Here is a 12,144-nt window from a genome sequence, read left to right as displayed (position 1 = left end):
CACTCAAAGCCCTTTGGTGTACCATAAATAGATCTTCCAGCCTCTGTTCAGAATTTTCAAAAGAGAATGCAAAGGCCCCTTTTCTGTGTAAGAGGCTGAAGGTGGAAGAAGTAAGAAATCAGTGCAGCTACACAAACAAATGTTTTCAGGACTGGGCCTTTATTTTATAATATTACGATCGTACTTTTTTGTCTCGATACCAGAAAAACTGGTTTACAGGAAGTCTCAAGCAGGGCCACCAGCTGCTTTTAATGATGAACGTTGGAACTTCAGTCCTTTTAAGAGTACCACCACAGTATTGGATATTTGGAAATCCCTGAAACATTTCTTCTAAAAACAACAATAAAGTGCACACAGTTACATTTTACAACACAGCTGGTATGAGCCAGGAAGATGCTCTGCCAGTCTTCTTACAAGTTTCTTCAAACCCCTCCCTGCTGTCTCCCTAAGCAGCCTCAACTATTTAACTGCGCAATCTGGTGCATGCTTACTCAGAAGTAAATCTCACTGAATTCAGTAGGGCTTTTCCCCAAGTAAATGTGTTTAGGATTGAAGGGGCGTATCTATAGAATGGATAAAGTTTGATTAACTGCACTTCCACCATGAAAAAGGAACCCAAGGGGAAGAGGTCACTGTGAGCTTCTGCTGAGCATATCTCTATTTATGGGTACAGTATTCTCTTGGGTGGAAGTGCTTTCCTCTATTCCTTTATTTGTTCATAGACAACTTCTAAATAATAAAATAAAATAAAATAAAATAAAATAAAATAAAATAAAATAAAATAAAATAAAATAAAATAAAATAAAATAAAATAAAATAAAATAATAAAATAAAATAAAATAAAATAAAATAAAAGCACTGCCCAATGGTATCAAAGCCAGAGCTACATTAAAAACCTGAGATAGTGAGTACACTATTTGTGGGGCATCTTTGATAGGAAACAACTGTCAGAATCTTGCATTAGGCAATTGCTTTGTTGCAATCCTAAACCCACTAAGGAGCAAACCTGCTTGAAAGTCAGTGGGACTTGGGAGTAAATATTATTAATGTTTATGTCTCCCATCTTTTGCATGGCCTAAATTCACTTTCATCCACGTGACTCGAGGCTGAAGAATGAAGGCACCCACTTAACCAACAGAAAACTTGGCAGACACGCACACACGATTCTGCTTGTGTCTGTGATATATATAAAACCACAGGCATTAGCAGAATCAATACTAAGCAAGTATCCATTTGAGTCTGTAGTACCTTCCAAATCCCTGCATTTTGCATAACCATTTCACCATGCCCCCATCTGATGGGAGGTGAAATCATTATCAAGCCAGGTATGGAGATAGTTGACCAAGCTGCTTTGGAATGAGAGCTGACATTAGGGTAGTTTGGTCTTGTCTGTCTGGGGTCTCCTTAAACACCTTGCGTAGGGCAGGAGGGAAGAGAAGGAAACTGAGCTCCTAACATATCCTTCCCAAGTTAACATTTTGGGCGGTGATACTACGCACATTGCCTATTGAAAATGGAAGCTATGGTGGAAAAAGAGCACCACCCTATAAACTGGGGCTGTACTTTTTAGAGGCTCACAACATAACCATGTCTGTCTGTTAGAATGCCAGTAAAAATCTGTAACAGTTTGAAATTAATCAAAACAGCCGATATGGTCCCTCAATCTGCTGGCTTTTTATAACATACTATTAGAACTAGCAGTATTTCTTTTTTTAAAACTTTGGTTTACCTTGATAAGGCACTGCCTGCTACTGTCAACTTTAAAGGTAAACCACAAAGCTGAGAAGACAAGTTACATTTTAAGATGATCCAGAGTCAGCCATACAATATGCAAGTTGTTAAAATTAGGAGTGTTTCATGGCAACAGCCTCTACTTATATGCTAGGAATAGAATATTCTACATTTCTTTTGCAAGCAGTAGTTCTTGAGGAACTGAATATAGCAGTCAATCTCTTTCATTTTAGATGCAATGTAATACTTAGGTCCTAAGAGCATAGAATTGATGAACTGGGGACTGTCTATTCAGTTTTTGAAATCTCCCTGGTTTCCTTGCCCCAAACCCAAATTCAACCCCACACTGCATATACATATACTACACGTAGATGGCTTACATACTGCCTCAAATGTATTGTTCTTTCCTTTTGCTATGAAGCTAGTAAAAGAGTACACGAAGCATGAAATCATGCCATTCTGTTAGGCTAATGGCCTACAAGAATGGAAGTAAATTTTAAATGCATCACACTGTCCTGTGTGAAAAGAATCTCCAGGAATTCATATGGGTAACACAAATGATGGCAATCAGTTACAATGATGATGTCATAAATCAGATATTTGCAAACGGGTTCAGAGTCTCTGAGCCTATCAGACATTTGTTTACTCTTGGAGGTTTAGAAATTCTGCTACATAGGAGGTAACTAGGACATGATGGCTTCTTGATTCCTGTTGATATCTTCTCTCCCTGAAGCATTGCTCCTAAACGCTTGAAAAGTAAGAGTAAACAGGCTGGAGGTGAAAAGGATTTGGTTACAGCCACGAGGGAGCTACATTTGGCAATTTATATATATATCTATATCTATTTCTTTAAAACCTTGCCTCTTAAATTCATTTGATACAAAATAATGAGATACGTTTTTCATTTCTATGGGATCACTATCAGAAACAAAACTACCAGCATCAACTGATCTGCAACAAGTTAGTACACTTTGCATGGAGGACATAACAGCACATCTAAAATAATAGATAAAGCTTACAGCTCATCATTTTCCTTTTTTTTTTCTTTTGCATTTCACATGGTCTATATTTTATTTTCTCTATACTATTAAGCAGCTCCAGTTAATGGCCCCCAAGCAGGTTTGAGAGGAAGCCTAAAGACTTCTTTTCTTGTGGTTCTGCCTCTTGGCCTTTGGTAAGCCCCAGTTCGCTTTCTATCTGCTCAAGCTCTGACTGGTCAAGCAGTTCAAAATCATCGCCTTCCTCTGTGTCTGTCTCTTCGCTTAAGTTTGGGTCGCCTTGCACAGACTGCAACTGGTCTCTGACAGCTGCGGACACCACCGACGTAACAACATCTCCGGCAACTGCTCTTACTAAGCTGAAAGCCGGGTCGCTGATCAATGGCAAGGAAAGGCCTGCTGCAGAGTGCCCCTCCTTATCCTGCCTGGTACGGCAAGCTGATGTGGTAGAGAGATGGTCCTTTTTTCTCTCTTGACGGACAGGGATGCCGATGCTTGAATCGTCGTCATCATTTGTTCCTGCACCGTTTTCCACGGATGGAAATTCTGCAAGATCTTTTGTGAAAGCTTCCTCGTGGCGATCAAAATCTATTGAACAACCGACAGGAGAAGCCATTATCAACAGCTTGTTTCTGTGATATGATACAACGCAAATTTCTATTGAATAAATAAATGTCATGCCCACTTCCAGGAATACTCAAAAACAAAAACAAACGTCGGCATGTAAATCAGCTTGGAAGGACTCCATAAAAGACCAAAATGATTAAAGGTGTAAGACATTATGCCTACTGGGTACATCAACAGTTCCTCCCCAAAACAGACAAAAAGAAAAGGAAGAAAGAAGACCGAGAGAACAAATCTAGAGAGGTAAATATTAAAGTTATAGATAAAGGGTAAATTTTAAGAATGGTAATCAACTAAATTTTACTCAGAGCAAACGCATTTAATGAACAGGACTAAGTTAGGGCCACTAGGTTTACTCTGAGTAAAATTTGTTGAATGTTACCCAAGATTTGGAAAGGCTGAAGGTCACTGGTTTAATAAAGCATGCAGCTGATCTGTTATAAGTTCATTTGATTGCATTCAGTTTCTTTTTATCATAATCATAAACATAATAATTTTTTTATTTATACCCTACCTATCTGATTGGTTTGCGCCATCTAGGTTACTAACCAGGTCTGCCCTTAGCTTCTTCAGTGACTCACATCATCTGATACCCTCAGACCATTTACATTCATGTGCATGCCTTATTCATTCATACAACACACTGAGAAGTGATCACTGATGATACAGTTACCAACATTTGCAAAGCAAATGTTAGTGAACAAGTATTTTAGTTAGAATAGGAAAATGTCATCTGTGAGTTGGGGATGGTGGTGTCTAGTTTTCTACCATTATAGTTTTAACACAAAAGTATCTACTTAAGATACCTTTTTGTGCATAAATCATTAAATGTAGATTACCAGGTAAACTAAAAATAGACTTGAGAGGGACAGAATTAAATAAAAGTGCTTTCATATGCAACCCCCCCCTACAAATTTGGAAGCAAGATGCACGTACCATCAGATGTGTCTGTTTGTGGAGTGTTGCCCTCAGAAAGATTGAAAGTCCCATTGTCAGTCCAAGATACTTCCGATATATCAGTATCTGATACAGACATCTCTCTGGCCACGACTGTAGGGCTAACCTGTATTTTGAAAAAAGAAAACTGTCAAGCATGGCACTCTTAAATTATAGGCTAAACTGAATACCTACACATTTAAAACTTACACCATGTGAATTCAATCAAGTTAACTCACTTGAATCCACTGATTTAATTGGAATAGCTGGATTCAAGTTAGTTATGTCCACTGATTTCTATGAGTCCACTCTAGGTATAACTTAGATAGCATCTCAAGAAACTCTTGCTTTATATACAGTACTTGTGGAATGTAAAGTTCTAACTACAAGATACAAGGAGAAAAAAACTGCAATTATGCAGCAACAATATTTCATTGTTGCTTCATTGTATAGTAATGTATTTTAACAATACACTGTTAAATGCACAATACAAGGGATTGTGAGATGCTCCAGAAGGCTGTCTCCATACTGATTGAATGGACACAGAAATGGCAATACTGTTCAATGCAAGTGTAAAGTAATGCACACTGCGGCAAACTTTCCTCCCCTATCTTTATATATACACATTAGATGGAATGCATAAACAAGTGAGGGCTGTGTGCTGTAGGGAGAGGTGGAATGGGCTTGTGGGATCCTGATCTCCCGTCACATATACACTTTGAAAATCGGCACAGGACTGTTAATGCCAATATCTGCATCCTCCAGGTGCTGAAGAAGTAGACACATAAGTTTGTATTGTGATGAAATCTTTTTGTGTTGCAAAGGGTCCATAATACAAAGGCAGCTGTACAAATCAGAGCCCTGTTTCTAATTGCTTGATGAGTTGTGACTTTCATTTCCACGGACTGAAATTGATTGTGGTGGTACCTGTTGCGTTCACAAGACAAACCTCTCATGCCAAAAAGCAGGTTCAGAGAAAGAATGCCTCCTACATTACTCTCGGCTGCAGCCCTGTGAGCCCTCACTCCTGAGTAAGTTCTACTGATCAGAGTCTGACATGCCTCTGAATAAACAGGATCAGGCTGTAGAAACTTCTTAAAATTCCAGCACACCTGGAATTTGCAGCAAACAAGTAGAAAGGAGTGGACAACGCTTGAGAAATGTTTCTCTTTCCGGACAACAAAAGCACAACAGTCAATATGCTTATTTGTAGACTAGAGAACTCAATATAAAACCAACCTACCTTAGGACACAAGGCTGATACATCTAGTTCACTGTTGTCATCTGCCAACTTTGTTCTTATAATTTCTGGAAAAGATTACAAACCAATTAGCTTTCCGTTACCTACTTTGTTTGTCAAACATTCCTAGGTTTTGTTGTTGTAGCTAACAAAGAAATCAAGAGATTTATGTGCATAAATTCTACATGTGTAAAATTTATTTATATAGCATTTATTTATTATATATTTCTACACAAAGTTTTACATGCACACTGCTTTACAATGCATTCGTAGTAAAAATATTCACTTTCCCAACATACACAACATTGTTTGGTTTTGAAACTTTACTATTATCACTCATGGGAAGCCTAAGATTTTTGGTATTTGTATTTGTGGATAAACTGGCAACCACAAAAATAACACATCCCTTCTTCTTTCCTCAAGAAAGCTGACATTACACAGGGAGAAAAATCTATTCAAAGCTGCCTGCTTACCAGCTCGCTCTCTCAATTTTTGGTTGATATAGTCCCAAACGCCAAAGTCCAGTTTCAGCAGAAGTGGCTTAATGTTGCTATATACTTTCTGCCCAAATTCATTGCATTTGAAGAGTGGGCACAAGAAGGCACATAGTACTGCAACAGAAGTAGGAAATATAAATAAGTAAGTTCTACCATTTTTTACAACAAGTTTGCAGAAAAGTAAACTTTTGAGCTATGCCATTTTTTGAATACTCTTTACAAATCCTTCTTGAAGCATATAAAATGGTCTGTTTCCAAGGAACATGCAAGTTAGAAATATCTATTGCTAAATAAAGCACTCTGTGTGTGTTTAGTGGGATCCACAGCGTCTAAGAATATATTGTGTGAGGAGTTAGTGTAGCATAGTGTCAAAGTCTCAATTAGTTCAATGGAACTTACACCTAATGTAAAAGTTTATGAGACTGCAGCATGATCTCTTTAAGGAAATAAATATTGATTTACTGCTTCATTTATTCAGGGAATCCAGATTTTTGCCCTTAAGAACTTCAGCTCTGTCAATATCATATTTTCCTAACATTTAAGCCACAATTATTTTGCGGCCAGGAAAAATGCAATTTCGTCTTCTTTTCAAGAATCTTAATTGCAATGGTGAATTCTGTGCAGAATGTGCTTTGCCTGTTGCTATGGGAATCCCCCCCCCCCCCAGAAAGTAAAGTAACTATTGCATCCCTTAAGAATTGGAAGAAACTTACATAGAAGGTAAGAGAGTACAACTCCAGGAATGTAACTTCCTAAGATTGTGAAGAATGTGCACACACTGCAGACCAGGAGGCAAAACTGTTTAAGAGAAAGCATCAGGTAATGATTAGAGATATCACTGCCACATTCAGTATCTAAACTAAAACATGGCTTTTAACATGTTCTTACCAACAGCAAACATTGTAGAGCTACCTTCCATCACCATCATTTTAGTAAACAAATCAGAAGAGTGATGAAAATGCTTGTTAGCCATAGGGGATTATCTTTTGTGTCTTTGTCACTCACTTTCTTTTACACCACAACAGATACATTGTGTGAGTGAGGAGCTCAGAGAAAAGCTGCTTCTGCAGCTCAGTTGCATCTCCACCCAATCATTCTGGTGGCTGAGCCCCCACTTCAACTCCAAAGGAAATACAAAGTTGTGGGGAGGGCAACAGGAAGTAATATGACTTTGGGTGGCCAGTCTGAACACTGCCCTCTATTTCTTCAGATACCCCATGGTGGTGTGAGAGATGTGCACATGCACAACACACAACTGGAGTGTGTGCGTGCTTTCTGGGAAGTGAGGAGCTGTTTTAACCTGCTGCTAGTTTTAGCCCAATTTATTCCAAAGCTGGTAATTTAAGCAAGAGGTGTTTCCGCATACAGGCATCCCTTTTTACTAACGGATATTCTCCTAGTCATTGTGCAGAAGTCAGCTCACTACTGCTGGCATCCACAACAATGGCTAAAAGAGGAGTGGGGAGAGTAATTCAATTTATTGTACATATCCATACCTGTAAGATTTCATTAATCCCAAAACTGATTGGCAGCTCATAATGAGACCTGGTCCAACATATTTTGCGATCTTAAGTGGTTGTCTTGCATAATTCAAGCGGTGCAACACCAGGAAAAGCACTTGCAATGTTGGAAAAGGATGCTGGACAGAACAGCGAGACAGTGTGCTGTTGACTACAATCCAAAGTTATACTACAGCATCTTTTCCACTATCTAAAGGGATCCTGGAACTTTTTTCTTGGGCTAAATAGTGCTTCATCACAATAGGCACCCATAAACATAGCTTTATGATTTATGCTGTTGAGTATCTTAGCACTGCCTTCCCTCAAGATCAATGGGACCACTAAGTACACATATATGTGGTTCTGCTGTTAACATCCTTGTTTATACATTGATTATTGACACAAAGTACCAGGAAGTTTATTCATTGGAACAAGATAAATTGCAAGCCTCGTTTTACCTTGCCTGGGTTCTGTTCTTTGAAGTGAGACATTTCTTGGAGAAAGACAAAGAAACTCATCATTGCTTCTTCCATGCACTGGTTCAGCCTGATCCTGTATTCAGACTTGGAATCAATGACTTCCCAGCTGAAAAATTAAAACAAACATTAAAAACTCACCAACAAATAAAACAAACAGGGACTTTGCTCTCAAATAATTTCACCTTTTTGTTACTCAGCAAAACTAATCCTCAGTTATAGCCATAATATGATGGTTAGGCCCCTCCTGGAGATCAACTTGCTGCCCCGAGTGCTGGGTCCGACTATTCTCATAGGTCCACCTGCAACTACACATATGTGCACAAAAATGTAGCATATATACAGAAGAAATGCATGTTTCCATCTGCATGCCAGGAAATGGAATCAGCTCCCTGATATACATACAGACAGCAACAAATACACATTTGCCACCCCCTAGCTTGTAAAGTGGCACTCAAACACCAGCCTTGTTTAAAGACAGCGAATGCAACTGCCACATCTTAAATTGTACTTGACATTTCTGCACAAGAGCTTTTCCTGCTCTCAAAGGTTTTTTTTTAATCCCTCAACCACTTCTGTCAACACTGGGCAGGACAAGAACTTTGCCACTCAGATTTACAGCTTCTATTCTTATATATGTTGCAGAAAGGCCTGAAACCTCAGTGGCAACAGGTGAACAAAATATATGGCCAAAACTGTGTGGACGGTACTGAGCTCTTTAATTGCAACTGGGTATATCAAGGTATCAAAGCATCTCTTCCTGCCTATTTTCTTTTTAAACAAATAAAAGTATTCCTTATTGCAAAAGCAGTCTAACCTGTCCAACCCAATCCAGTAGAAAACTGCCTTAAGGAGGCACAAGGCATTTGGAAATACCCACACACTTTCTCGCCCATTTCCATGATTTCTGCAATTTGGCAAGCACTAACAGTGAGGTACGTCTGTCTCTTGTTAAAACATACGTCTTTGCTCAGCTGTTTCCCTGACGGTTGATGCCAATTTTTAACGATTCTGGTAGTGCACTGATGGCTTTAGGAATGTTTTATTCCTTAACATAACAAAATGATAAAACATCTACTTGGTTTTGTTTTGCTTTGATTATTCACTGGATTTTTTGGGGGGGGTAAAGTGATTTCTATGTTGCTTTTATTTTTTAAATTTTTTTTGAAAGTGGCTTACAACAATAAAATGTTCTGGTCACATCTGTTTGGATTCTGTGACGGAAGCAGTCAATGTACAAGTCCAGTGTGGTATTGCGTCCATCAGGAGGGGTCCATGTGGAGTCCCTTTTTGTGTAACACTTTTTCGGTGGTAGTTGGTGGTCAGAGTTCTGTTGGGAGGGTGGTTGTTGTTCTCCAGTGGGTTGAGAGGTGTTGTGTTGTGAAGTTGTTGCTTGTTCTGCTTTGTCTTGTTGTTGTGTGTGTTGAAAATACTCCTTCAGGCGTAAACGGCGGAAAAATGCTTCCAAGTCCCCACAGAACTGAATCATGTGTGGGGATTTGGCAGGGCAGAATGACAGTCCACGTGAAAGGACTGATTCCTCAGCTGGGCTGAGTGCTTGCTGTGAGAGATTGACAATATTGTTGATCTTGTTTTGATTAGTAGCCTGTAGGTTGGAAAGGTTAGAGAGTTTCTTGTTTTTCTGTTTTTTCAGTAGCTCCAGTTGAGAGTGGTAAATGTTTTGTTTTTCCTTTTGGAACTCTTGCCAAGCTTGGTGGTTCCTGATAGAGTTGTCCAATACAAGGAGTTCCTCCTTTATTAGCTTCTGTTTAGAGTAGAGAACGCTGATCAGATGTTTGAGCAGCTTCTTAGAAGGGTGTGGTGACTTCTGTTTCAGTGTATCTGAAGAAGTGTGCATGCACACGAAAGCTCATACCTAGAACTAACTTAGTTGGTCTTTAAGGTGCTACTGGAAGGAATTTTTTTATTTTGTTTTGACTATGGCAGACCAACACAGCTACCTATCTGTAACTGGAACAATAAAATGTATTTGACTGGATATATAAAATTTGGATTTATAAAATAATGAGTGTGGTTTGGAAATGGTTTTAGTATAAAATAATTGGTTTATCACCAGATCAAAAATCAAAGCCCTAAGAAAACCAAATCCCTGTGCCCCTCTCCTGCCTTACCTGCAGACCTTGAGATACATAGGTAAGGATTATCACCCACTTTAAAATGAAATATTATTAAGCTGATCTCTTTCTCCTCCTGCTGTTGCAGCAAGCAAGCAAGCAAGCAAACAAACTGTGTGCAACATTTTGTTATTTAAAGCTTATTCAGATGCTGAGTAATGCATGCATATCTGGGTCCAACCTGTCCCCACCCCTGGGCCTACCTGGTATTTGTGCCACATAATTGGTGCCTATGCATGTTAAGCCTCCTAGAGCATTAGCTTTATCCCTCAAAATTGGAGAAGCAAAGACTCTGTTACCAGGCTTACATGTACTGAAAACTGAAGTCAGGACAGGACACAAAAATTTTAATCAGGTGACAGGAAGAACTGCATTTTTTTAGCAGGGGCAATTAGGATAAGAGCTATTTGATTATTGATGTAAACCTCTAAAATGTATTTTGCATAGCTAAGTTTTTACCTTTTTCTTCAGTACATATAATGAAATGACTTTAGAATATTGTATTATTTTGCTGTTGTTAGCCGCTCTGAGCCCGGCTTCGGCTGGGGAGGGTGGGGTATAAATATTTATTTATTTATTTATTTATTTTAATTTTATTTTATATTTTATATTATTTTATTTTATTGCTGTGGCTAACGGCTGATGCAAATAAAGATTCTTCCGATCTGATCTGACCTTACCTAAAAGTTTCTTTTTTCTTAAACAGGCACTTGAATCTCATAAATAGGTGCTGAATTCTCCTTCCATCTGCAAATGACTCTTCATAGGCTCCCTGCAACCTTCAGGAACAGCTTTTTGTAGGGTACATGGGGTGAGGTGGGAAGGCCTCAGTACACACTGTGGACTTTTAAAGCCCTAAATGACCTTGTCCTAGGAGCATCTCCACCCCCATCATTCAGCCCAGATACTGAGGTCCAGCTGCGAGGGCCTTCTGGCAGTTCGCTCACCGTGAGAAGTGAGGTTATAGGGAACGAGGCAGAGGGCCTTCTCGGTAGTGGCACCCGCCCTGTGAAATGCCCTCCAATCAGATGTCAAGGAAATAAACAACGATCTGACTTTTAGAAGACATCTGAAGGCAGCCCTGTTTAGGGAAGTTTTTAATGTTTGATGTTTCATCATGTTTTTAATATTCTGCTGGGAGCTGCCCAGACTGGCTGGGGAAACCCAACCAGATAGGCAGGGTATAAATAATAAATTTATTATTATTATTATTATTCGTGAGGGACCTCCTGCTGCTGCCTCACAGTATGCTGCCTGAGCCCACTTTCCCCTTCTTGTGAAGAGGCCTTTAGTAGATTTCCATCACATTCTTACTTGCCTGTCCCAGGATAAATCCTGCCTAGCTTAGGAGGCTATGCATGCCCATACAGACAGAAATATTTAGCAAGTGAAGTGAAATAAGAATGTTTGACTTGAAGTTTTGGCTTTCTTCTGGTGAAAGCTGCTTAAACACAGAGGGACACACACTCAGGATGTCACCTAGCAGTTGTGACAAGTGTTGCAGTCCATTCCTAGCGTGGGCTAGAAGATTCAGTTCTATCAGGTTTGCTGAAAATGACTAATGGTCTCATGCTGCCAGTTTGTAACCAGACATCTGCTCCAGGCAAAATAAACCACTGAGGTTTTCTTAGAAAGGTCAGTAACATCTCATATTACCGATTTAAACTCACACACACACCCCACCGCCACCCCAAGCTGTGCTGGAATTTTGTAGTCACATGAGTTGGTTAGTGTCTGCATGGATGCTCTAGTTTTGCTCCCAGTTAGGATGAAGTAACTATGACGTGGCAAATAAGGGATTATAAAAGCACAAACAAAATGCTAGCAATTACACAGCTTCTGGTATTCCCAACACCTCTAATAGCTTGAAAACAGAGATGAATATTCACCACCCAATTCAGCTTCTCATTTTGATCTGTTCCATACAGTAACAAACTGATTCCCCACCCCCACTCTGCTCCTTTATTCCCAAAGGCTTTATTTGCTAACAATTTTTATTTTAAAATTG

The 12,144-nt window shown here is 39.3% G+C and overlaps 1 protein-coding gene across 2 annotated transcripts in view; it reads right to left on the bottom strand.

The window, feature by feature from the left end:
* Window positions 1–850: 850 nt before the first annotated feature.
* Window positions 851–12,144, bottom strand: part of RETREG1 (reticulophagy regulator 1) — a 49,878-nt gene continuing 38,584 nt past the window's right edge. For both annotated transcript variants that reach the window (XM_081873129.1, XM_081873128.1), the window contains exons 4-9: window positions 7,984–8,110; window positions 6,740–6,824; window positions 6,003–6,140; window positions 5,533–5,597; window positions 4,290–4,416; window positions 851–3,317 (exon numbers count right to left, since the gene is read on the bottom strand). In XM_081873129.1, coding sequence (XP_081729255.1) covers window positions 2,833–3,317; window positions 4,290–4,416; window positions 5,533–5,597; window positions 6,003–6,140; window positions 6,740–6,824; window positions 7,984–8,110 — 1,027 coding nt within the window. In that variant the 3' untranslated portion in view covers window positions 851–2,832. The remainder of the gene's footprint in view (window positions 3,318–4,289; window positions 4,417–5,532; window positions 5,598–6,002; window positions 6,141–6,739; window positions 6,825–7,983; window positions 8,111–12,144) is intronic.

The sequence above is a fragment of the Podarcis erhardii genome (assembly GCF_964252035.2).
Source record: "Podarcis erhardii genome assembly, chromosome: 8".
Lineage (NCBI taxonomy): Eukaryota > Metazoa > Chordata > Lepidosauria > Squamata > Lacertidae > Podarcis > Podarcis erhardii.
This window is presented reverse-complemented; position numbering and strand designations above follow the sequence as displayed.